Source organism: Triturus cristatus, chromosome 8, assembly GCF_964204655.1.
Source record: "Triturus cristatus chromosome 8, aTriCri1.1, whole genome shotgun sequence".
NCBI lineage: Eukaryota > Metazoa > Chordata > Amphibia > Caudata > Salamandridae > Triturus > Triturus cristatus.
The window spans coordinates 997597394-997624868 of record NC_140591.1 but is presented as its reverse complement, the minus strand read 5'-3'; the positions used below and the strand labels follow the sequence as shown (position 1 = coordinate 997624868).

General features: G+C 41.9%; 1 protein-coding gene across 2 annotated transcripts in view; it reads right to left on the bottom strand.

The window, feature by feature from the left end:
* DNAJC3 (DnaJ heat shock protein family (Hsp40) member C3) overlaps positions 1–27475 on the bottom strand; it is a 251902-nt gene that overhangs the window by 50368 nt on the left and 174059 nt on the right. For both annotated transcript variants that reach the window (XM_085622545.1, XM_085622544.1), the window contains exons 8-9: positions 15026–15131; positions 14814–14934 (exon numbers count right to left, since the gene is read on the bottom strand). In XM_085622545.1, coding sequence (XP_085478671.1) covers positions 14814–14934; positions 15026–15131 — 227 coding nt within the window. The remainder of the gene's footprint in view (positions 1–14813; positions 14935–15025; positions 15132–27475) is intronic.

The window sequence follows — 27475 nt, the reverse complement described above, 5'->3', positions numbered from 1 at the left end:
TATAAGAAACAAGGCGCGAATAGACGAGGCCCAAAGGGCGCGACTGGAGAACATCGAATTGACGACTAAAGGACGGCTTCTGTTTTCTAAAGACAACGGTGGAACGCAAACCAAAACAATACCGACGGGTATAGAGGTTAATAGCGTTACGAAGATAGCCCTAAAGCAGTCTTGAACCGCAACGCTGAAGAACATGTCTGAACCCGATGGCAGAAAGAAAACAATCTAACAATGGAGTTGTGGCCCATGCACAATATCAATGAGAGAAGGAGTCACTTTACCTCGTGACTCGAAAGATTTCTCAGAAGAAAAACAACTTGCACGTATCCCGACCCAACACTGGATGGCAGGAGTAGGTAGTGCATGTGTATCTACAGCCACACATGCTATTGAATATATATTTCTTTGCAAAATTAAACAGAATTAGGCAGCGGTTGAAGTGCATAAAGAAAAATATGGGAACTGTGATCCAGGGTACAAAGATGGTTGGGTCACAGACATGGCTAACAAGAACAAACGATTTTGTAAATTTTTGTTGCCATTTTACCTACAGGTAAATGCATATAAAAATAATTAACACACCTTAAATGAAAAATAAATGCAACTTGAATTTATCTCTGGGAAATGCAATTTTTTTTGTTTAACAACTGTTTATTGAAAGCAAGCATATAGAGACATATTGCAGAGTAAGAACAATGACGATTAAGCATCACAACCTAGGGTGATACAGCAGGACATCAGTGTAAAAGCGACCCATCAGGGTAACCCGACCCCCACCCCCCCCCCCGCCCCGCCCCCAAAGAAATGCAATTGTTTGGTAGGAGAGTTTGGTTGGCTAATGCGATCACTTCAAATGTCTGTGGGTGTAACTGGACAGTCCCTGATTTGAAGCCTGGTTCGTGCACTGAGGAAATAGTTACGTATAATGATAGTGGGAAGAGGTACAAGCCTGTGACAGAAAGCACTATTTAAGTCATTAAAAAAATATTACATACAGTATTCGATAGGCTACTTACAGTGTAGTCTGACACAAAATGTTAAAAGGTTTTGTTTAAATGTCTGCAGTGCTTTTAAAAGTTATATTATTAGTAATGTGAAGTGAAAGAGCCACTCTTGAGATTTGGCACCCTATGATGACCTTCAACTACCACCATTTTAACTGACTTTAGTTTTTTATTATACCCTAGCCTGGATATATGAGACGGTCCTGCATATGCCTGCCTCTCTTCTTTCTTGTAATCTTTCTGTCTTTCAGTGGGAGCTGTCACGGAGTAGAATAGTCTTGCCAAGAATAGAAGGTGTGGGATGTGCATTTGAAAGCGTGAGAGGGAGAGAGAGGTGTGGAATGTACTCTTTGGTTTCGAAGTGTAGTGTTGTGAGCGGTGGTGCACACGTGCATTATGTTGTACTTCTGTGAGAATTATGAGCTCTGACTATTGGCTTTGACATGGCCTCATGTCATCTTGCTTTCTGACTTTGCCATACTTCTGCGTGCACAGCAGTGCTTGCGATTCATATTCAAGGTCTTTCAGCTCCTCACTTGTTTTTCGTACCTCACCGACCAGAGTGAACTGGAATATGTTGTGGGAAGTGTCTGTGGAATGTACAACTCTGCCTCAAAGTCAAAATACGGGAGCTTGGCCATCCTCCGTCTTGGCATGGACGCAGACGGTTGCAGCCAGCTCGTTTTTTTCTAATGAGAAGGGGGCGAGGTTTTCTAGAAGCTTCGCCTCACGTTTAGTAATGATATTTAAGCTGGGAGCCTTCGTAGGCCAGGTGGAAGTTCACCACAGAGTAGACGTATTGCTGTGGAGGTGACGGAACTTGAGTCCTGAAACACCTTCCTGGGCTTTTGACCAGCTTCCCAAAGCTTGAGTTGGCAAGGATGATGCAACTTCAGTTGGTGAGGTGTTCCTAACCATTTTGTATATATTGTCTACTCTTTGCTACCTGTATATACTGCATTCTATTCTAATTGTTCATTGTAGGTAATTGATATTAGGGAATCTGCATTCATTGATATATTTTGCCTACCTTTTTAAAAATTGAAGTTTTGGTTATTGCCATTTTGATGTTTAACCAGGGACTTTGATCATTTGAGGTGTTTTCTTTGTGGTGTGGGAGGTGCACATCCAGAGTAATCTTCTGCTGTATATATATATATATATATCTTTCTGATCTCTTGCAGGACGTCCAGTGTGTCTTATCTTATATCGGTTGCTGCTTGTTTATTAATCAGTATTATTGATGCATTTAGATTATAGTTTGCTACATATATTTGAATCTTGTGCATTTGGCATCTGAGACAGCCTTTGTTTAGAGAGCATTGTGTAATAAACCCCAAGCCTTATTCTAAAAGAGAGAGAGTCCTTGCATTTTGTTAAATAAACCCCCTTTTCAAAAGGTGCTGTTTGTTTCGTGTTGAAGTCTTTGCCGCACATGGGGTGGTAAGACATTCATTACATCTTGGCGTCACTAACACCTGAATTTGCTTTAGTGCCTCCCAGGTGGGAGTGCAGGGTTTGGGTGTGTCCTTTTAGAGAAAAGCACGCTCATTACATGCTCAAAAGTGTATATAATTTAAAGGTGCAGTGGTAAATTAGCCTCCAAGGTGGGAGTGCAGGGTTTGGGTATGTCCTTTTTGTGAAAAGCACATTCATTACATAATGCACCGATTGTACCTTATGCAAACCCTTTTTATTGGTTTCAATTAAAAGAGCAAATTCCAGATTCTATCAAATAAACCTATACTGGCTTTCAAGCAGTCTTGAGATTTGTTGACTAACCAATTGCATGTATTTACATTTCTTCCAGGTCGCAGGCACCCTTGGAAAGAAGGCTTGCTTCTTCTTTAGCTTGCTCTCCTCACACTTCACAGTAGAGGAGTGCCCTCTTCTCCCCTTTCAACATACGGAAACTCAACCATCCAGTAACATAAAAAAAAAAATTAAAAAAAGTATGGGAACTATTTTGATCAAATTAATAAAGCTTAGGGAACATCATTCCCGTCTGTTCCCCTGCCCAGATTGATCTCTGGTTTTAGGAATTCACAATTTCTTTTGCATAAGACAAGTTAGGTAAATTGATTCCACTAATTTTTGGTTAGGATTAAGGTACAACATTACTTTAGTTTTTGTCTGCATATGGGTATCTTTGCATGTGAAGATAGCCTTTCGAAGACATCGGACAAAAAGGCGGCTTGGGGAAATTTCACTAACAATTTGCACATTTATTCCACAAATGTTTGTGCAAACTGGGTGAGAAAAGCCCTTTGCAACATCTGGGGAGAAGACGTGGACCTGCGGCTAATGCTGCTGACTTTGGAATTGCAGACCCAGGTTCGATTCCTGAGCTTGGCTTAACATCCTGTGATTCTGGGCAAATCATGTTATCTTCCTGTGCATAAACAAAAATGTCTAATGTCTGATTCTCTTGTAAAGCGCTGCAATGCCCTAGGGTCAGGTTGGTGCTACGAGAAGTGCAGGAAAAAAAGATGTAAACACCCACAAAGTTGTGCCTTAAGTGTTCACCTCATTTTAATGTTCACATCCTGTCTTATACCAAGTACACACATTTCTCACCCCTACCCATCCCCATGCTTAGTAATGTCTAAAATATGTCATATAGGCTGAGTTTGGCCATCATGACACTTCAAATCGGATATCTTAAATCTTGATTTTGTAAATCAGTGTTTGGAATTTAGGACCCAAAACCCATTTTTTGTCATCAAAAATCGTCTTTACAACCACAGAGGTTTTGTTAAGTAGGCTGTTAATTACCACTCGCTTCCAAACATCTCTCATGTTGTGGGTATCTGACCTCAGTTTGAGACAGTACAGGGCTTGTAAGAAAAGACAGTGGGGTGAAGTGAGAGCAGGCACCAAACACACATGGAGATAACAAATAATATTGGACAGCTAAAGAGATCTTTCCTTCCATAGCAGCGATTCAGACAAAATGGGCACTCGTATATACTTAGTATGCAAGAAGGATTTCCAGAACTGCTTAACAAAACCGCTTCATCTGGAAGATGCACACGGTCAAGCGACTGCATTAAATGTTCCCAGATACACCATAAAGCATTTATGTTGTTGTAGCCTGGACCCGAAAGAGTAAAAATATGTATAAAGAAGGGCAAAGCACTCTAAAAACAGGAAAGAAAATAATAATGCTATAGTGTCCATCATATGTGTAATCTAACCGAAAGCAATTCCCATCATGGTAATCTCATTGGTTGTTAATATCTAAAATAACCACCTTTGGCATTTAAAAAAGTGCACATCCATAGGAACGCATAATTTGAAAGTCAAACACAAGTATGTTAGAGCACTGCCCTTAGTTATTTTATTATATCCTTTATCAGAATATTAAAAACTGGGTAAACCGAACAAATGAGTAAATCAATAATGAGGTGTAACATCAACAAGGACGGGGGGGGGGGGTGGGGGGGGCGGCAAGGACAAATAAAGGTCCGGCACACATGCTCCAAATTATGAACGATCAATCACGAGGTGTGCTGTACCTAACAGAAGGAGTGAGTTCAGTTCGGAAATGCAAACAGAAGGGGGGATAGCTCCTATTAGGCCCTCACACACCCCGAGGAATGTCATGCTTCATCATAGAGAACTCGAAAAACAGGAGTAAACCTGTTAACCCAGTTGAGACTCGGGTAAAGTATGTAGGCATAAGAACAATGTCTCAACCGGTAATCATTAAGGAGGACAAATACAAGGAGAGTGTAACTCACTTAGAGGAGGGGAAGAAGAAAGGGAGAGCACAAGAGCTTGATAGAGTATAGATTCTGATTTGTAAGAAGTTGTATCAGCACTACAGTACAATTATTACACAAGTAACCATAACACACAAGTGTGCACTGAACGTGCTAGCGACGGTGAAGGTCGCAGTGACACAGGGGTGAGAAAACAGCGTGAGCGGTGAAATGCAAAGTACAAAACTACTTAAGTGGTCAACAATACCAAGAAAAATATATACAAAGTGAATATTTTCATTTGGACTGATTCGGTTGACCACGTCAACGCCACGGTTTGCGCTGAGTAGTCGACGGCGTTTCGACCTGTTCAATTCCAGGTCATCATCAGGACAATGGTTACTGATTTCAGTATAGTGCTGTGCAAAAGGAGAAAGAAAAAAATGAGGCCCTGGATACAAGTAAATGATTGGAAAATTAGCAGGAGGGAGAAGAATAACTACGTGAGATGGCAGTTGTGAGTCAATCCAGACGGGTAGGGATAGCCGGGTGGCGAAGGCGAAGTTGGGGGTGCAGAAAGGACCTCTAGTGGGGGAAAGAAAGTGCTATCAGTGGGTAGTCCTGTGAGGAGCCGAAATAAACAGGCCGGAATGACCAGTGTTATGAATGCAGAAAGACAGGGGCAGTGGCGGAGAGATTACCTGCGCGTAAATATTCCGACAGAGATTCTGTGTTCAGAAAACGAGGTAACAATGTACCGGGTCTGTAAAATGGACCTGAAAGAAGGGGGGAGGGCAGTATTATCAGGACAACGCTTAGGTGAGTAACTAGTGAGAAAGGCAGTGGCAGGAGGGTGGGGGGGGGGGGGGGGGAGAGAACATACCTGGATGCGGTGTGGCCAACTGGCCTCGGTGCGGTGAGGCCGGCGGTCCTCGTGGGGTCAAGTAATTCTTGTAGGCATGCGGGAAAAATTACGAGCATGCAATCAATGACGGGCGAGTGAAGCGCTCTGTGTGACAGCCAGAAGTGCTGTGAAAGTTCTGGCAGGTAGTTACAGCATGAGGGGCCCCAGGAGGATAGAGGAGAGCACAGCACAAATTATAAGATTGCGGAACAGAAGAAGGAAAGGAGCCCGAATCGAATGCGTGACAATGTATAATTTACAGCAAAACAATTATTAGACCAAAGTAATGACAGGTGATGTTAGTATACTCCTGGTTGTTGAGCCGGGTTGTATGAGTGATATATATTAATATGGCATGTTATCATTGACAGAAACTGGATTGCATTATGGTTTCAACAGAATCAAGTAAGGAAATAAAAAGTAACGGCTGGATAATCCAATAATAAATGGTGAACATTGGTTCACAAATAATTTCAAGACACGGTATCAAACTGGATAGCGTATACATTAGAAGCGCGTTGGGGTACATTTCAGAGAATTTCGAGGTGAAGCACGTATACATTATATTGTCACCAATAACAAGTGAGGAATTACATGTCTGGATAATCCATTAAGAAACTGTGTACATTGGTTAACAATTAAGATCAAGACACAGTATCAAAATTGGATAGTGTATACATTATATACCCGATGAGTTGCTTTTCAGAGAATTCCAAAGTGCAGGGGGGGGTAAAAAAGGGGCGGGCGTCGGGAGGGGCAAGTATTGCATTACATAAGCACTTACAGGCAACAGGAAGAAGTACATGTAGTAAAAAATAATGAATATACAAAGTTGCATAGAAGGAGTGAAGGAAAAGTTTCAGGGATAGCATAAGTACCTGACACAGGTTCAAAGGCAAATTAAATGTACAGTAATAGTCGTGTTCCATTCATCAAGCATGTTAAGACCATTGTTTTTTTTTATTTTTTTATTTTTATGTTAAGACCATTGTTAACAGAATCAAGGAACTACAGCGCCACTCTGCATTTTTCTGATACAATCTCCCAGTTACTGAGAAAAAGGCCTTGAATAACTTATGTGACAATCAACACATAGTTATAAAACCCATGGACAAAGGCGGCGGCATAGTTGTTATGGATATGGACAAGTATGATTGTGAAATTGTGCTTTGCTCAGATCAAGCTCAATTGCTGCCCTGTGTTTGCCTGAGGCCAATGTCAATCCATTTACTACTCTGCCCCACCACCTCTGATGAGAGCACCGAATTTACATTGTTACCTATTCATTTGTGATTATGACTTGGGTCTCATACCAGCGTTTAGTCGCTCTCAAATTTAAACATGCAGTTGCAGAAGAAGGTTGATGTGTTAAGTTCACATAGAGGGTGTTTGTTTGTATTATTGAGTTTTAAATAATAGAAACAACTATGGGTTTCTTGGCTTCTAGTTGCGATTCAGTTGGGTCCTCTGAAGTCAAAGGGGTTAAAAACCTCTGGTCTAAAGCATCGTGGTAGTGCACAATTGAGGCATTGCACAGCTTATATTGGTTAAACCAATACCAATAGCGGAAGTGTGCTGTAGGAATACAGATTACTTAACTTTATGGAAGGCAATGGCATGCCTGGTGTAAAGTTGGTAAACAGCTCGGGGATCTGGGTGATGGATGAGCTGAATTTCAATTTGTGACACTAGACTCGCTTGAACATAGAACAGACCAAAAGATGTAAAGGAACTTGGAGGCCTAGCAATAGAGGAAATATACTGCTTAAATGGCCTTTAAGATGTGGGAGACCGTTCTGTGGCTCCTCCCAAATCTCTTCAGAAACACCTCTGAAATGGTGAGGGCTAGCAAAACGAAGATCTGCTGTCTTGTACAATTTGTGACAACACCAAAAACTCAAAAATATTTCAGTTGTATTCCATTTTGTACAATCCAAAAATGTTTCCGACTTCCACCCAAAATGGTCAGTTTTCCAAAATGTATCCAGAAAGGTTTTAAATATAAGCCATCTCTGTGCTAGGCCTGGTAGTTGTATACAAGTTGTAATACTCATTTTATCCCTTTACCTTTGGAACAACACAGAATAAAAACACCAAGCTGGCACCGTTATGTTGGCAGAATCCAGGAGAGTACATAATGCATTGCAGCCCATACAGGGGTAAAGAAACACCCAAATAGCATCATTCACATATGTTGATTATACATTATATTATACACATTGCAAGTGTCCATTTGTTTATACCTATTATCCAATCTTCCACTCTATGACCATAGAGGCTATCCAATATCGCAAGATGCCTTCTAGAAAATAAAAGCTCAAGTAGTTTTGTCCTTGGAGCAGCTAGCATGAATACCCAATAAACTAACATGAGGTTGAAGTCTAATATCCACCTGATGATGCCCTTTATATCTAACTATTACCACCCTCCAGTAGTCTGTAAGAGTGAAACAGCCCTATGTAAGGTGATAGAAAGTAGCACCCAACAACTCACCTTTATGCCAATTAATATTTCTAGTGTGGTCTAATTTGTGTAACATTGCTGGGGTAATATATGTTCTATGCAAAATCCTGAAGTGAAGCATGCAAAACATTGGATTGCTTGAAACCCCACATTAGGGCATCATTCCACTCTGATTGAACAAACCCCACAGCCATTATTACTGTACTGAAAGTTATTTTTAGGCTATGTCAAGTTGAAAAGCTTAATAAAGTCTGGTATTTATTCCTCTGTCATGGTTTGTTCAGATTATCAGATCAAGTACATGAAATATGCTGGGGTTCAACTAAGGTTTCCCACACCTAACTAGACATTCTTCGCACGCTACAGTATTGTTGAAATTGCCCCATCATCAAATGAAAAGTTGCGATAGCGTGTTGTAAAGTTAACTGTGCACCAGTATCATGTAAACCTCACGCTGCCTTGCTTTTCCTGGACTCCCACCTCATCATATTTACTTTACCATCCAACTGGGTAAACTCCGATAGGCTCTAAAGTGGAGTTGCTGTACAGAAGGTAACACCTTGTTTCAAGTGCAGGACACTGCAGACTTTCCTTGGTCTTGAAGTTCTTGGTTTTGAATGGTGGGTGATACCTTTTGGTACCCAATTTGCCTGCCACTGTCTGAAAACAAAGCTGGAGAGTGTCCTCCTAAAAGGCCTCTTGCATATGGAGACAAAATGACAGTGATGCAAAGAACCTCCAGATGACAGTTTCGGGCAACAGTAGCACAGTAGTGAATATTAAGCCAGACCACTCAATGACTTGGAACCCCAGGGCCAGAACTGAGGCTACCTTCATAAGAAACGAAGCAGAAAAAAGTGCTGGTGATGTATTAAAAGCCTTCAAGCACTGAAAGTTAGTTTCTGCTTCCTTGTCCCACAGGAAACTATGTTGTAAATATTCTTTCTTTAAGATTTGAGAGATATTAAATAAATAGGCAGGGAAATTATTTATGCATTGCCTACAAAATGTTCATAAATCCTAAAAAACAGTGACTTTTCTTTTAAACAAGATGGTTATTCTAAAACTGTAGCATTGTTTTGATAAATTATACCATTCAAATTCAAACTGGATCCCAATTATTCCACATCAGATGTTTCACAGAAACATTTTCAGGCTTTCATATCAAATTAATGGGCCTTCATGGCAGCAGAACGTCAAAGCTATGCCTCCGTTGTTTCTCCACAGCCCTAGAAAATATCAACACATCATGCAGAAAAATACATTTCTGGAAGACTGACAGAAAGTTACTCAGGCCAAAGGGCATGACCCTATATTCAGAATAATAGAAGGATATTAGGAACACAGGCTTCCGTCCATTACCATTTCTAATCCTGAACGGATGAGATGCTAGGATCTTCATGGATCCAGTAATAAATATCTACGCTCCCCAGTAACAAATATCTATGCTCCCCTAACAGACCCCAATATACCATTAATTATAGGCAGAAGGTAATCCTTGATAGCGATCTCATTAAGTCGTCTCTTATCTCTCTTATCAATACACACCTCAACTGCTCCCGATGGTGATGTCATTTTTATTCAGCTATTGATTTAAAACCTCTTTCGCTGAGGTAAATGTCTCCTTCTGTAAGGAATCTTCACGCCACATTCTAAAATAATAGTACAATTAAGAAGTGCAATGAAGATGCAATTATTTTTCTTGATCTTTTAGAATGCACCAGCAACATAATGAAGATGTTCAGGAACCATGGAGAGAAGCTAATGTTGACTCTGATTCTTTGGATTTGACAAACTCTTGCGACTGTATGTAGGTGTCAGCTTGTAGGCAGTGCTTATTAAAAAATTAAGTACTTAAGGTGATTGTACTAGACCTCCAATTTTTATAGGGGTTACGAGGACATAACCTCTGAATGCCGAAAAGCACAGTGTGATTAAGAGAAGCATTCAAATCAAATGTCTGATGTTCCAGATGACTAAAACGGATTTATTCCAAAGGATAATGGCACTCAAGGATTGATCCAGAAATTAGTGGGGATCCATCCACTGTGTGTAATATATTACACTAAGATTTCATTTGGATTGGATTCTTATCATGGGCTGCTCACTTTTTGTTAATTAACAACCTGGTTGTTCCACAGTCTAACAAGGCATGACAGAAGATAGAAGATTATCCTGAAGATTTATAGTAACAGGTAAAAGGAAAAAATACCCATTTGCAGAGTCTAGGCAAAGGAAGTGGTAAGATGCTTGTAAGAAATTGGGTATTAGTAGGGGTGAGGATGAGGACATACCTCAAGTAATAACCACAAACCTTGTCAGGGTGAACACAAAGTAAACTTGAACTCAACCCCTGGTAGCTATGGAACAAAGCAGACAGACTAAATTTAGAGGCAAGATGTAAAGTATTTATGCAGTATTAAAACAGTAATAAAGTCTAAATGCAGCATCAGAAAAATCCCAAATCAATCTACAAAAATAGTGAATATTTTAATTTTAAAAAATGACACAAAAACAACAAAATTCCAATAAGAGCAACCAGAGTCATGCATTTTTAATGTTTAAACGTGAAAATAGTGCCAAAAAGAGTTACGTCGGGACAATGGAATCTCGTTGAGGTTCACCGATACTTAGGCACATGTTAAGACTGACTGTGATGGAGCATGCGTTGGATACAGAGAACAGGGTTGACCTAATCAGAGGTTTTACTTTCGGAGTTAGTCTGAAATGAAGTCAAAAATCCTCAGTGCGGCAAGGAAGCAGGCTGTGGCAAAAAAAGGCTCCACATCATCGGATACCCGCTGGATGAGGTGTCGGTGAAGCTGTTGACTTATGGTGAGTAAGCTCCGAGGAGAGGATGAATTTGAATTTCGCACCCAAGGAAGGTCCCTCCCAGGCAGGATACTTTTTGTGCCTTTTGCCCACTGAAGACGGCTATCTTTGGACTAAGACACTTTTTGGAGCTCAGATTTGGCAAGGCTGTAGGCTAAAGCCAAAGAGGGTTATATAAAGCTGGATACATTCTTGGTGAGTTCCCCCTAAATTAGCTGCTGCAGAAAAGCACCACACGAAAATAATTTGACTTTTTGGTACAGCTGCAACACACCTTTGACAGTTTGGCTTGTCAGGCTGGTCCTAGCTCCCTAAAGCTTTTTGGAGCCGAAAAGTTTCTAAATACCTGGTTTCAGGAAAAGGTAGGAGGAGTACATAGATACCAGCTAAAGATCCAGGACCTTGGAGATAGCACTTGGGAGAAGGGAGATTGAAGGGGCACAAGCCTCCCTCTAGAAGAGTCCTGCAGCAGGTTCCAGGACAGGTCCTGTTGGGACTGGTCAGCTGCAGACAGAAAATGACTATGCATTGTTGTGCCCCTGACGCTTGAAAAGGAGGTCAACCCTTTGAATCTACTAGTTTGTCCTGGGTACAAGAGAAGGAGCAGGTCCAATCTTCTAGGTTCCTCTCTAGTCACAGACAGCAGGTCCATTCCTCTTCTAATCTTTTTCGGAGGAGGGTACTGAGGATGCAACCTTTATATCTGGCACCAGCCTGTGAGTGGGGGAAACTCCTATCAATTCCCTAACCAACGGGGTAAAGATTCCTAGGGGTGACCCTATCCACTTTTGCAGCATTTCCTGTATCCCCATTTCAAATAATTCCACAGTGCCCCTTTCTACCAAAAGACAAGATGGCAGAGCCTTTCTTCCCAAGGGCAGAGCTCATGTGCCCACCCCAGAGGTGTGGCCAGGGAAATGAGCAAACCCTCCTCTGTGGTCCCTATCAACAAGTCCTCGGGTGCAGCTTCTTTCCAACTGGGGATGGTGCCTGGCTGACTGGAGCAACAAAGAAGGGCCCTGCCCATGTGTCCGCTAACATTTGCATGTTACAGGGTAGGCCTATTTGAAGTTAATCAAGTTCCTGGACACAGCCCAGATGGCCATCCTGCCCAGGGAACAAGACACCTCCCCACACCTAAGGCCTTTATCTCAACTCTGGAAGCAAGATAACACCTCATCAAGTGGGCTAGTCAGCTGTCAGGTGACAGTTGAAGCTCATGCAAAAGGGCCCTATAAAGGCTTCAGGCAGGGAAAAGTTAACTTTTTAAAAGTACTTTTTAAATATTTCTATTACAAATCATACTTCATCAGTGAATTGGGCTTGTAATGAGTATTTCAGAATGTTCAAAATGAACTTTGTAGCCGTTTCCTAGCCGGAGATAACATTAATACATTTAACTGTATCCCAATGATTTGCAATTGAACAGCCAACCCTGCTATGGTGAAAATTGCTTATAGGTCCTTTTCTCTGTAAGAATGTATTTAACATTAACGTTTTATATGTCCTTGTGTCAAATAACATGCACCCTGCCTTATGGGCAATAAGGCCACATACGGGTGACTTATTACTATGTAAAAGGAAGGTTCAGGCCTGTCAAAAGGGACTTTTTCACAGATTGAATTTGCGGTTCAGAACTGCACTGCTAGGCTAAATATGGTAGGCCTGAATTCATGTTTACACTGCCACCATAGTGGATGCCACAATGGGTGCTGCAGTCCACTTGTGTTATTTAACTTAGAGGTCCTGGGTACACTTTTGTACTATATACTAAGGTCTGAAAGGTAAGGTACATATGCCAATTAGCGGTGAGTCTATTTCAACACGCTGAAAGGAAGAGCATAAGCACTCTACCACTGGTAAACAGAGGTTTAGTGCACAGGGTTCTATATCTAGTAAAAACAGTCAAGGTAAAATTCTGAGGATACACAATGCAAAAACATGGTCATTTCCAACAATGCCCAATGCCTCCTTCCTCATTAGCGGCACGCCCTGTGGTTTTTTGAAACTTCATTAGGTCCAATTGTGGAAATCGCTGATAATCTCTGTTAGCATGAGCTGAAGCCATCTTGTTTGTGGCATCCATTTTGTTAGCCATGTGATTCTTCCGTCTTCACTGTTGCTTGCTTTTCTATTCTGCTTGAGTCATCAACTCTAGTTAACTCCTTCAGTACTGAGCCAGAGCACTGTGTAAGCTCAGAAAGGCCTGTAGCTGCTAGAATGCTCCTGTTTTAGAATGTAACTGTCAGGCTATCTCAACTGATGTAAGCAGTTCTGTCTTCCCTCCCACTGCTGACTAAGTAATATTTGTCTGACCATGTTAGTCAATAGCTATTCCTGTGTATGCTTTTGCCTTCTATTTGACTCTCCATGCTACTCTGCAACAAAGTCTGTATAAAAGACCCATGGCCTCTGTATTCTGTGGACTACCTCCTACAGTGCCTGAGGGTGCTGTATTCATGTAGTCCCCACTCATGAGTAATTAATAAACTTGTTATTTTGAATTCCAGCTTCAGTGCCAATCTCTTCTTTGTTTGTTTGAGGACCTGTGGACAGATAAGGGTGAACCCCTGCACCGGTGAGCCCCTAAAAAGGCTCAATTCCACACAATAGGGTACTGTAAGATCACGTGTCAATCTTCTGTGCAGTACAAATAGAGACCCTTCTGTGATCCTCTTCTTCTGTAAAAGGACCTTGTGCTACCCCAATGTGCATAAGTTCATCAATATTGGCATTAGGACTTAAAGTCTCAGCTAATTTTTTGTTTGATCTGTTTACTGAGGTTTTGCATTGAATAATATAGTTTACAACATACATATTGCCATATATAACCAGTAGGTAGTCAACAAGATAAAGTGTTCAACCCAACACTGCAGGGACATGACGACCCAGTTGACATCAGTTCTAACTCAGTAACAGCATATATCATATCCCAAGGTACATGTACAATTAAAACTCTTCCTACGCAACTCAGCTCTTGATATGAATTTAGCGGTTGCTATAAGATTTGAACTCCAGCCTCCTCACTTCTCTTTTCTTATTTGGTTTAAAAGATTATCAATATATAAAGTGGATTTAATGACATCATATAGATTCGTGGGAGGAGGCATAGAAATACGTTAGTATTTAATCACTTCCTTCCATCCCTGTTGAAAAAGAGCCAATTATATATTATTAGCCACAAGAGAAAAGTGAGCCTTCTTGAACTTCCAGAAAAGGCTTTCTTTACATAATTGTTGAAAGATACGAGAGAGAATGGATGTAGCAGAGCGAGTACAATAAATGACAGCTAAATGGGAAAGAGCCTTGCTGTAAATGGCCTTCATGCATCCCCTCTCCTTGATCAGAGGTTCATTTTATTATGTCTACTCCAGATCTTTTTTGATGCTAGATATTCTGCATTTGCATCAGGGATCTGCCATTGTCTGAAGACAGAATGACTTTCGGTGGGTTAACATTTATAGCTACTTATATCGGTCCCAGAGTTCACCACATAACAGGACGTATGGGTGTCTCTGTATTAAAGTTCCAGGGAGTCTACTGCCAATAAGAATTTGTGAATTATAGCGTATGACTGCCTTCTTCTATCTACGTCCTGAGGGGGGGACCGAGACGTTGGTCTAAAAAAAAAAACTAGGCAACGCTTTTAACCTCAATCTCATCAATTCCACAAGAGTTCTTCAAAGGGGCAGGAAGGACTAAGTACACTACACATGTTATTGAAGTATGGTTGGAAAAAGGTAAAGAACAAGAGTCTGGGTCATGTGTTACACTGCTTAACAAGGGAGATTAAAGCATGTGGGAGTGCTGGAAACCCACTTTTAAGGAGATTCAAAATCATTGTCCAAAAAGGTTCAAGTCAATAGGGCAGTCATGCTAGGATAGTGGTAAGAAACAAGTAATCACCTTCCTCGTATTGCTCTTCCATTAAAAGTGCTTCAGCCCGGTCTTTGAGAGCCCTCACATGGGTGGGTTGTAGTTGTAGAAATTCTGTGCAGGTTTTTATAGCTTCAGCAGCTTGTTGGTTCTGTAAGAAGAAGCATAAAATATAAGAAGGCCCTGCAGCAAAAATGGAGGCAGAACGCAGATGTTCATCTGTAAAAGAAGAGCAAGCTCACCTTTGACAAGCAGTGGCAGACCCGCTCCTTGACCAACTCAGAGTAAAAAGGGACGTTTGGCTCAGTTTTTGTGATGAATTCATATTTGTTGATGGCATCCATGTAACTAAAAATGATAACAAGTACTCAATCACACTATACCAAGTTTAAAGAAAATGAGTTTATTTTTAAGAGTGTATTATACGCCACTTGATAAAAGAATAACAGCATTAAAAACAAAACAATCACATGTCAAAACTTTCCCTCCTCTCCCCGATCTATGGGCCTCATTACCATGGTGGTGCGACTGCCACCGTCAGGCTGTCGGTGGCGGTCACTCCGCCATCGTACCACGCCTGTCCACCCGCTGCATAGTGATGGCGGGCGGATGGAGTGCGGGCGGTGACCGACGGCTACAGATCTTAAAGAGCCCGTCGGTGGGACAGTAATCCCTACAATAGGGGCGGAGCATGCTCAGGCACCGCCGTAGGGATTACAATGTCCCTTTCTTCTGCCGTTTTATGGCGGTTAACCGGCCATGAAAAGGTAGGCAGAAAGAGACTTGGGGGCCCGTAGCACACGCTGCAATACAAAGAATATACAGTGTCACCGCCTTGAAGGCGGTCACATCATAATCCCTATGGCGGGACCGCCGACAGCCAGACGGGTGGTCCCATTTCCGAAACAATGGCAGTCCAACAAAAGTATGACTGCCATCATAGTGAGGCCCTATGTTTTGAGATTTTCCAGTTTCACTGAACAATAAGGCTATGTCTGCCTCTATCACTGTCCGCCTCTCTCTCTCTTTCTACCTTTATAATCTTACTTGATACCCTCCATCTATCCTCAACATGCCTTTGCCTTGTAGTGACCAGGGGCGTGTGGGGAGGGGTATTAACAACCATAAGAGCACTAATTATATGACGTGCTGTTAAATGATTCTGAAATTAAGTCTTTTCAACATACCCCTTTCCTTTTTTTTTGTGCAGTTTTATATCGTACAAACTCGACCGGAAGGTATTAGGGCGCTTTACATGAGCACCAGTTACATTACACAAGGACACCTTTATTTTATGGTAAGCACGAGGAGATTAAATGATTTGCCCAGAACCACTACAACGTTCAGCAATTTTAAGAAGTAAACTCAACTATCTGAATTCTGATGTAAAAGAATGATGACAAGACATGGGGAAACTTGAAAGCATGGGTGTTATCGATCAATGGTTTGCACAGCATTTCATATGGTGATATGAACACGCATGCAGTAAAACTGCCACACTGGTAAACCTTGGACGAGATGAGAGATGGAAAATACATGCTCAACTGAGAAGTACCGCAGTACAATTTGATCTCCGATGTCTGAGCAATTCTAGACAGTAAACATTTGAGGCCTGGAAGGTGAACGCAGCGCGAGAGCAGAGGCAGAACATGAGGGTATTCACAGAACAGGAAATAGACATCTTTGGGTGTGGTGAACAGCACCGATCGGGCAGTGTGGAGACATTGGAAACAAAGTCGATTTACAACGTCGGGGTAGGCAGACTGATCCTCGAATAGCAAAGCCAGAATGACTGCAGCCAGCACACTATACACACTACAAATATACTAAGTAGGAATATGAGCCCTGAGGTCTAAGTGAGGAAAGTGGACAGGCTTCGGCGAGGAGGAGGTAAACATTAGGCGTAAAGCGAACAGCAGCACTCAGCTTGCGATTAATTAAGCAGGGAGTTCACAATACCATGAAGCGCAGCACCAAGAAGATGGAAGGTTTACCTAGGAGTTGCACAGACGATGAAGCCCCAAAAACCAAAGGGTATTTGAATCAATAGCTGATGAATTACAAAGAGCAATGCAGTATTACACAGAGGATAGGAGAAGACGTATTGCCCCATGCCCCTGACAAAAGTTTATACCACGTTCATGTCACCAACCAGAACAAACATAATGGTGGTATTGCAAAAGATAAAACATAACGATCCGAATCACAAAAAAGAATTAAAGTGGGTGACGTTATCCAAAAGGCTACCATTCAAAAGAGATCTCTCCCCAGACAAACAAGCTCCCAAAAAGATTATTCTTGATCTTTGTTCTGAAGAAGACGAGGAAAAAACACATTGACAATGGTAAATAAAGGCATTCTGACTAGGGTGTAAAAGCATGCATCTTCAAATTCAGGGGGAGTATCCTAGACAAACACGTTTGAAGAGGTGAAGAAATGTTAACACTGCTGGAATTCCTCGGACATCTAGAAACAGACGAGGGAAGTAAGAGAAAGCTCTGGAAACAGACGCAAGCAAGAGCAATAGACAATAAAGATACCTTGCCACAGAGAGCTAGCCGAGTGCTTCACGTATGAGAAACGGGCCACATTCCCTAAACGAAATAAAATAAATAAACGAAATAGAAACTATCCTACAAACCTGAGGACTAGCAAGGGCCATATTCTCGCTCTTGCAACACCTCATTTACTTCCTCATCGAAATCCTACAGTTGACTCCTATCAGATCTAGTGATGCTTTTCTCCGTCAAACCTTTAAAGAGTCTAAAACCGAGAATCCTCTGAAAAGCAAAATATTGCCGGAGAGTTTGGCCTCACCAGATGTCATGGTTACAGCAATGTAATCACAGCTTAACTGGGACATATCAGATGGTCAGTATTAACGACATAAAACCAGCAGATATACAACGCCATCTAATTTTGTTCCTGTGTGGTACTGCCTCCCATTGGTCCGCTGAAGTAAAAAAAATATTATTAAAAATATATATATTTATATATATATATATATATATATATACACACATACATATATACATACATATACATATATATGACTAAAATTAGACATTCTTGTAGAGAAATGACGCCCAAGTTGGCATTTTGAAATTGATTCTACACTCATTGCTCACTTTTGCAAAATACTACCTACGAGCATTTGGCACACATGATTTGGAAATGAAAATCTCAGACTCTAAATCTTCCTCCGAGTTTATGTTCTGAAAGGAGTGATGGTATTTAATCAAATGAGAAATTCGCTGCACGGGTCATCTCTCACAGAACCAGATGATCCCCTTTCACATTTACTCGCCTCTCTAGACAACTCTTATGTTGGTCTGCTTGTCTGTCTCACAAGTTCTAAACTCTCCTTGGTTACTTCAGCAATTCCTACTGCTGCCTTGTGCTGGCATTGGTCAAGCCGATATCGATGACTGTCCGTGTTACAACTAGAGAAAATATTTTTTAAACTTTAAAGGTGGTCAATGCGTTGCGTGACACAAAGTGTGTCACCTTACATCAAGCAACACAGTGTCCACTTTGAAAGCATATACAGCAATGTTTTCTATACCGTCAATATGGCAGCCGCAATCTGTGATGCAAGGTGACTACTCATTGCAGCTGCCATCTTGAAAGGATAGAAAACTGTTGCAATGCATGTTGCGTCACTCAATGAGATAGCCATTTTTAAGGAGTAGAAAAACGATGTTTTAACATGGCCAGTCACCAACACTTAGGTTGTCAATACAGGCAGACAAGACTGCTAAAGAGCACTTGCACTTCAAAAGAATTCACCGCTGTAGTTAAAACAACATTTAACTTAATGTACAGTGAGTTGGGACAGCATAAAGCTAGTAACTGGGAAATTCCTCAAAAAATACTATGACGGTAGCATACACAATCTCCACACACACACACAAAGAAAAGAAAAAAGGGGCGGGGGGGGGGGGGGTAGCTACCAAGATGAACGCTTGTTAAATGATCAAGCTTCCAGTAAAAAACAACTGCTTTCACAATCAGGTCCACAAAGGTGTAGGATAATTTTAGTTTAGGCTTCCATCCACTGTATCTGGTCATTGATGACGCCATGGAAAGGTGAGGTGTTTCCAAGAAAAGTGGATGTTGGGCCTCTAGTATGATGGTAAGTATTCCCTAGCAGTTCAGAAAGACATTAAATGTGGGTACTGACGCTGACATTACACCTCTAATATGCATACATGTCAGTGTTCACATAATGCCAGCCATTTCAACAGCATACACTGAACCTGGTGGAATTTCTGCTGCCAAAAATAACACCTCCATCAATCCTCAAACAGTTGTCTTCGGTAAAAGCAAAACTGTACCAAAAAATGTAGACACCCCAAAATTTACCTCGTTCAGTTCTCGAATTCGAGACTGTGTTACAACTCAATTTTATGAGGCAAAATGTTCCTGCATTAAGGCACCTCCCTGAACATCAAATTAGTAGAGTAAGGTTGCGTATTAAGCAAATGCACCCCACTCAATAACAGTGTTCTAAAATCAATAAAAAGTTAGAGTTTTTTTTTAAACAAAAATGTAAAAATAGGCGAACAGAGTAATTGCCATGTAGGCTTTTAAAAGCAGTTATACAGAGTATGTAAACTCACTAATTATTCTATGTTCCAAATGAGCAGCAAAATCAGTCATTAGACTGACAGTATCCCTAGTAGCATCAAGGAAAGCTCAAAAATCTTTCTCAACCCTAAAGTTAAGGTTTTTATTATACACAATTATTTCACATGATACTAGCAATATTTCAAACTCATTGTGGTATGAGAAAAAATATAATTTCTTTAGCAAATCAGAGCACAAGAAAAATAAATGCGATTACCTTAACACATAAGCACTAACCCATTTTTTCGAAGAATTACTCAACACCCTCTATGCCACAATGCTAAAATCACCCGAAGATGTTCGAACAAATATGAAACATTTTACAATAAGACTTTCTCCGAATTATTAAACTCAGTAAAGGCACAGAAAACATGTATACAAGTTACAATTTTACGTTTGCACCATGGAAGATACAAAATAAGCAGGACGACTACAGCAGTAGAAATCAAACATTATGACATCAGTTTAACTATGCTTTGCACAGCCTGTGGGGAGAGGATCTGTGGAGGGGAGGAGCATGACTGAGTGACAGAGATCGCTTCCATCTTGTTCAAAATAAAGTTTTACACAGATATGTGGCTTGCCTAAAAGACACATTAATACACACACTTCTATACATGCTAAGAGGTTTCTTTCAATTGTAATTATGTTAATTCAGTCTATATATATGGCATCATATATTAGAATGCATAGTACACATTATTATTGATGCGCAAAAATGATAAACCTGAAAAACATTTCAACAATTCCATGGCATGGCTTTGATGGAGAACACGCTGCTGCCAGAGTGTCAAACTCGAAATGTGGTGTACTTTTCAAGAAGTAGATTGTTCACAGTGTGTCCATATATGTGCAAAAGTTGAACACTACCGGCACGCCATGAATGCTTGTGCTGAAAACGATGATGGAAATGACGCCTTATCGCTGATTTTTCAAAGGTGCACAAGGTCCCCGAAACAGGCATTCTTTGTCAGGCTGTGGAGATCCCTGGAGAGAACATCATGGTAAGGAAGCAATCCAGCCTTTGCAGGCAGTGCTACAGGAGAGCCTAATAAGGCCGCGCCATTAACATTTTAGAGGCGAACATTAACCACTAACAACCACAAGCTTTGGGGAAATAAATGTGCAACTGCGCTAATCGAACAAGCTGGGAATATACCCAGGCGATAAAAGAAAGTTCTGCAGCTGTTCAGAAACCCCAAACTCCCAGTGGTCCCATTCTTTTTCCAGAAAGTCATAATGAACTCTGGCAAATTTATTTATGCACACAGAAGGTATTTTATTTGCAAATATGCTGCGAGCTTCACATTTAAATGCTGATACACTGAAACACTATTAAAAATGCAATAGCATTTAACACTCAAGCAACTACGGCACTCCATGTACTGCGGAAAATGCAGAACCACAAAAAAGCTCGTCCTACAGGCACCGAGCAGTAGTCAGGTATAATTATTCAAACAGCTTATTGGACTACTCTTGCTTACTAGTAAACTGGCGAGAATGGCATTTCCCTTGTGAAATAATGTATGTATCTCATGCTATAGAGTTTAACCCTTCTATCTTTTGTATTGTGAAAAGTTACATGAGGGGAGATCTCTTACACTTCACAAATAGATAGACATGATACAGGAGATATTAAAGCTATTTCACCTAGAAATTAAATTAGGGCTACGGGCCAGGATTTGATTTGTGTTGACTGATAACTGTATTTTCAATATATACCATCAGCGGGCTTTGGGTCATTTCCCTGCTCATAATTGGATGGCTTTGCTGTCTATTTCAGTTATCTTCTCTTGATTCGATGGCTTTACTTCATATTCATGTATCTGTCCCGCCCAGACGTATTTAGGTCTCAAAATGTTCTGATTGGTTGACTTGTATTCTTCCACTGATGGCATTGTTTGTATTCTGGGAAGTACTTTTCTCTCTTCACTTTCAACCACCCCTTCTCGCTTTAACGGTTGCTTCCCCTCATTCCCACAGCTCATCATTCTTTATTTACATCGAGCTGAAGCATCAGGTTGTCCTTTATTTTCAAGTGAGTGTGGGAGGATCTAGTCAGCACAGGCCGTATTTTGAAACTAGCACCTTAGGGGGTTAGCCCATAACACTGCAACTCCAATGTACTAGGTTGTTCCATGTACCAGCCATGCCAACAAGTAAAATACAAACTTCTGTATTCAATCAAGAGTCAGTTGTTGGTCTTTGAAAGAGGCAAGGTGCAAATTCCAGGTGTAATTGCACAGAGGCAAACCAAATGAGTCGAAACACTCAAGAAGGGTTATCCCACAGCCAAAAATTAAGCTAAACCAAAGGTCAACAAGTGCATATTCTCGCAGCATTTTCAAAGGAAAGTAGTTAAAATGCCATAGTTTTAGCAGGCAGTTTTAAGGAGGCACTCATTAAATAATTCAGTATTTAATGGTCTGCTGTGCATGTATGACTCTCTGCAGTGTCTTTATGGGCCCTCTTCCCTACGTAAACTTTTTTTAAAAACCATCAAACACACAAATAACAGTGCTCCTCACAGCACCATATACTAAAACTTCCAATTTGAAATTTATAGGTTTGCAATTTGAAAGAGCCATCTGTCATTCACAAAAAGTATAATGCATGTAGCACGTGTCCACGTTTCCGGCCCCATGGCAGCAGTACGTGACGCGGCTAGATGCACCTCCGTGTCGGTGGCCCTGGGAGGTTCGGTATGGGTTTTGTAGCTGCTTCCTCAAGCTACACTTGGCTTTGGCGGGCACATCGCGCTTATTCCAGCACTTATCCACATTTCGCAGGCTGTGGACTCCTGGAGGATTGCACGGTGCGCCGGCCGGACTGAAGGCCCTCCCTCTCTCCATAAGCGGCTTGCAAGGTTGGTGGTGCTGCATAATGTTGCGGAAGTGGATTTAATGAACTACCAGCAGTGCTAATTAAGTTAGAGGATACTCTCCTTTTAAACTCCCGCCCAAAGCGGTCACTGTTACCGTCCTAGCTTGGCATGGGTTAGACTATGGCAGGGAGTGGCTGGTTGTCCTAAGAATAACATGGTGCATCAAGGAAAATGTCAGCCAAAATAAGCTAAATGTTCCGCAGAGAAAGAAAACCCTGCCAACCGAGTGAAGCACCCCCCAGATGAGGGCACCAGGATCCACTAGGGTGCTTGCAGCTGCGTGGGCTACGCGATCTAGAATAGAAGAAAGGAAAGGCTTGCCTGTCACTCTCCTGATACTGTTCCTAGTTCCCCAAGCACCCTGTTTCCTAAGATCGTAGAAGCTGGAGGTACGATGGTGAAGGAGCGGTAGGTTGAGCCCCCGGGAGCTAAGGGCCCACAAGGGGGCACATGGCAGTGGAGGCGCAAGACCCAATAGCACTGTCGCTAGAATGACTGACACAGGTCACTGAGGGGCGAGAGGTGGATCAAGGAGACTGGCATAATTTTTCACTGAAGGAGGGCAGAAAAATGGGGCTCTCCAGTGATAATACTAAGGATGGTGGCCTATACCCCTTATTTCAAACTAGCTTGAATAATGCCAGGAGTGCCAAAAATTAATCTATTTTCCGACAGAGGGGCCAGGGCGAAATCCTTCAGAGCTCCCAAAGTTCAGGACAGATTGTGGAATCTGCCAGCAGCCAACCAGGGGTAACTATTAGCAGTGACTGTGTCAATGCTGGTTCAGAGGAGCCGGGGGAGCTTCCACTGGGTTGTGATGGCTCTAGGGCCATACAGGCGCAGAGTTCCGAGCCTCCCAGGGCTTCGTCATTATGCTTCAGGAGCTCTTAAAAGAGGTGAAAGTTTTATCATATGCACACAAACAAAGATGGCGGATGAACTGAGGGAGCAGTTAGGCTCAGTATGTGTACAGCTGGGGGGGGGGGGTGAGGGGGGTGTCTCTCTCCCTGGCTAATTGAGATGGAACAAAGAATATCTGACAGTGAAGGTTAAGATACATAATCTGGAGAAAGCTAATGAACACCTGGAGGAGACATTATGGCTTAGAGAAAAACAGAAGCAGGTGGAAAACTAAGCGAGGGGACCCAACCTGTGGATTACAGGTATTCCAGAACATAGTGAGGACGTCGGAGGATGTATAAAGTTGGTGCGAAATTTGATACAGTCTTTTGTAATTCCAGAATTAAAAAATGATTTAACAATCACGCAGGCCCATCATGTTCCAGCACACGTCAGAGGTCATGCCAAGTACCCTCGCACCATGCTGGTGAACTTCGTCGAGGACAGAATTAAAGACTAAGGCGATTAAGGAGAAGGCCTTTAAGTCTGCTGAAGCTTTCTCATTTTTTTAGAAACGACAATCGAATCTGCCCAGAGGTGTAACGAATTTAAAACTTTGGTCCCACAATTTTAGACAGCTGGGGAGCATGCCGAAATAATCCAGTTTTTGAAACTCAAAGTACCGCTGGCGGTAGCAAAGAGACTAAAAACTTACATTCAGCCTTGCAGAGGTCATTCCAATGGTCCAGGACCTAAGGGGCACCACTTGGGGGTTAGGATCTCGCTCCAGCTGGTTTTGGGGTCTGGTTCAGGTGGTTGTGAGCCTGTTATGTCCCTGTGCCTCTGAACAAGAGGCCAGAGGACTAGCCATTGGAGTAACTCTGGGAGTCCTGGGTTCAGATAGTACAATACCTCTGACTCAGGCAGGAAGGCAGTAATCCAGCAAGGCAGACTTTCAATAAGGCAGTAATTCAGCAGGGAAGCAGAGTGGCAGTCCTTTTAGCCGCACAGCAGTCTTTTCCGGCAGAGCCTCCATAAGTCCAGAAATGTACTTAAGAATTGGTGTCAGAGGCCCAATATGTATACTTGGTTCTTCCTTTGAAGTGGGCGAAGCTTCCAGAAGCATCCATTTGAAGTCCACAAGCTGCCTGCCTTCCCTGGCTCCAGACTAACTACAGGGGATATGCAGTCCTTTGTGTGGAGGCAGGACATAGCCTATTCAAGCGCAAGTAGGTCTGTGCCCAGCTCTGCCCGCCCATCCTGCCAGTGATGGCCTATCCAGGCACACCTAAGCTCTCTATTGTATGTGGCTGTCTAGGAGGAATACACAAAGCCCAACAGTCAACTATTGATAAAGCCAACAGATCTTGCATAGGTGAGACCTATTGCTTTACCAAAGCTCGTTTAAAATAGTTCTAGTTGGAATAAACATTTTGGCTTTGTAGAGAAATTAACAGCAGTTGTTATGTTACCCACATCAATGTAATGCATTTTGTCAACCTCGTAATGATAAAACACCTCAGGCACCAGAACCTGCAATCTGAAATTTCTATGCGTAGATTTCTATAGAAAGTAACTGTTCCAATTATCATGTATACAGCCGTCCCCAAAAAGAGGCATGTTTCCTCCTCCTTGGTGTGCCTCAGTGTATTTTCAGATTAGAAGTCACAAACAGCTTCATTAAAAGGGTTAATGACATTAACCCTTTTAATGAAGCGGTTTGTGACTTCTAATCTGAAAGCTCAGCTGTATAAGACTATATACGATCTCTACTTTACACCTGCTAAACTCTACTCTTGGCGGAAAAGAGCTACATCAGAATGCCCGAGATGTGGAAAAACCGCGGCACATTTACTCCATATGTTATATGAGTGTGATAAACTTTTAGTTCTGAGAGGTATGATAGCAGGTTTTTGGCGGGAAGTGTTTGGGCACTTAATAGCTGAATCTCCTACCCTTTACATCTTGGGATATGATAATACACTGAGGCACACCAAGGAGGAGGAAACATGCCTCTTTTTGGGGACGGCTGTATACATGATAATTTTAACAGCTCGTTGGAAGGATGTAGATCCCCCCCAACTTTCAGGTTTGGCTTGCCCGGTTGTTAGGTATGTACAAACAAACAAGAGAAGGCGATCTTTGCTTGTAAAGGGAAGAAGGCGAGAGCTCAAGGTATTAAGATCTGGGAACCAATTGAGAATTGGAGCAATAATAATAGAGCTTTCTAATCGAATTATGCTTAAAGTACCTATGTCCTTTATTTTTGAAACTGTGTCAGATCGATTATTATTTCTAAACACTTTGATATGCTGTATACAATCTGCACTGCTTTTTATATGTGACCATTGTTTACAGTTTGAAATAAATAAATAAATAAATAAATAAAAAAGTAACTGTTCCATCAGATTGATTTCTGTGTAGCAGGTTAGCGAAAGGCAGATAGCGGCTGTCAGCCAGTTACCTGAACCCCTTACGAGCAGGTTTGCTGTTCCTATCTTCATTTGTATGTCAGTTAATTGTGAGGATGAGCGATACTCCGTAGCCACCAACTGGCTGACTGTTTACTCTGCACTGCTGCTTCTTTTGGTGTTTATAGCTTCTGCTTCCTCTCATCCAGTTATGCACTACATGGCCAACAACCTTGGGTTATCAACCTTTGGTGAGGTTTCCTTCCCTGGTCACAGGAATAGATGACATCAATTGCCTGCTCGAAGGTAGTGTTCTCCTCTCACCATAGACAACTCTTTAGTATTAAGCACTTCTCAGTAATAAGAACAATTGATGGACAGAATGCTATACTATGTCAAACATTCACCCCAGTACGGCGATCTGGGCCTAAATCCATTGTTATTTGCTTCCCATGCCGTTCCAGTTTAAACCCAGCCATATGCAAATCAGTCCTGCTCCCTAAGAGAAAAGGGTCAAGACTGATTTGCATATGGCTGGGTCCAAACTGGGGTGGCAAAGTGAGCAAAGAAACAAAGGATTAAACCCACATCTGTGACTGGAGGTGAATGGTTTAAAAGTTTCAGCACTCTGTCCATCATCTTGTTGTGTTTGCTATGTTCGCCCTAAACGGCCACGGGTAAGTCCAGACGTTGGTTCCCTGCTCGATATGCCACTGGATTCAAGCTAGCCTGGCAGATGAAGGGTAACACCCTGAAACCGGTTCCAGGATTCTGTTTCCAATCCAGGGAGGACACGGCCTGGCAGTTCAGGCTGGACTGTTCCCATGAGGAACAGGGGCAAGACTGATCTGCATTGGCTGGGTCCAAGCTGGGGTGGTGTAGTGAGCAAAAGAAAGAGGAGTTAAATCCAGATCTGTGACTGGGGGTGAGTGGTTGAAAAGTTTCAGCACTTCGTCCATCATCTTGTTACATTTACTTCTCGTTAATAGAGATGGAGAACACAGCAAAAGGGAATGGTTGCTGTGGGATCCGCCCTGTCACAAGGGGTGAGGGGCAGTTGCTTGCAGGCTTTCAGAATAAGCTGTTAAACCTTTGCGAAGGCACAATTCTGACTGATGGCAAATTACATATGGATCTGTCCAGAGAATTGGACAGGAGTTCGAATGAAGGACAAGCAGTGGGGCTTAAATGGTAGCTGGAGTATCTGAGGTTGGAAAATGCAAGGATGATCAGCAATGCAAAGGAACAAAAATACTTGTTCCAATTGCATGTACCCCCTCATGCACAGGCAGTGACCACATGCTAACCTTACTCCGGCAATGGACTAATTGGGGGTATCTTGCAACACTCAAATAATTGCAAGAGAGAATTATATAATAAAACTTATGAGCATGGGCGTATATGAATCTACAGCTTTACATGCCAAGAACAGATGCATACTGGTAAGTAGCATTTTCCGTTTGAAGCATATGACTTTTAGATAGTATACATGTGCATAGACTGTACAGCAGTTACCTCGTTAGCGGTGGCTACCTGTATCTGCTGCAGTGGTTTGGAAAAGTGTTCTTAATAAAGCCTGGCCCACACTAGCTTGTTGTTTTGCTTTCAAGTCTAACCGTCTACACAATAGTGTTTTGTAAACGTGTGTGGTGTAGACCAAGTTGCTGCTTTGCAAATGTCATCTAGTGGAATGTTCCCGAAGAATGCCATAGATGTCCCTAGTTTACGTTTGGAGTGAGCCCTAGGGGAATGGTTAAGGTGTGTTTGGCTTTAGCACAGAATATTTGGACACATTTAACAATCCACCTTGCAATCCCTGTTTTTGAGAAAGGATTGCCTTTATGATGTGGGGAGAAAGCCACAAAAAGTTGTCTTTCTAAAGGATTTTGTCCTTTCAATGTAATAAGACGCTCTTTTTATGTCTAGCG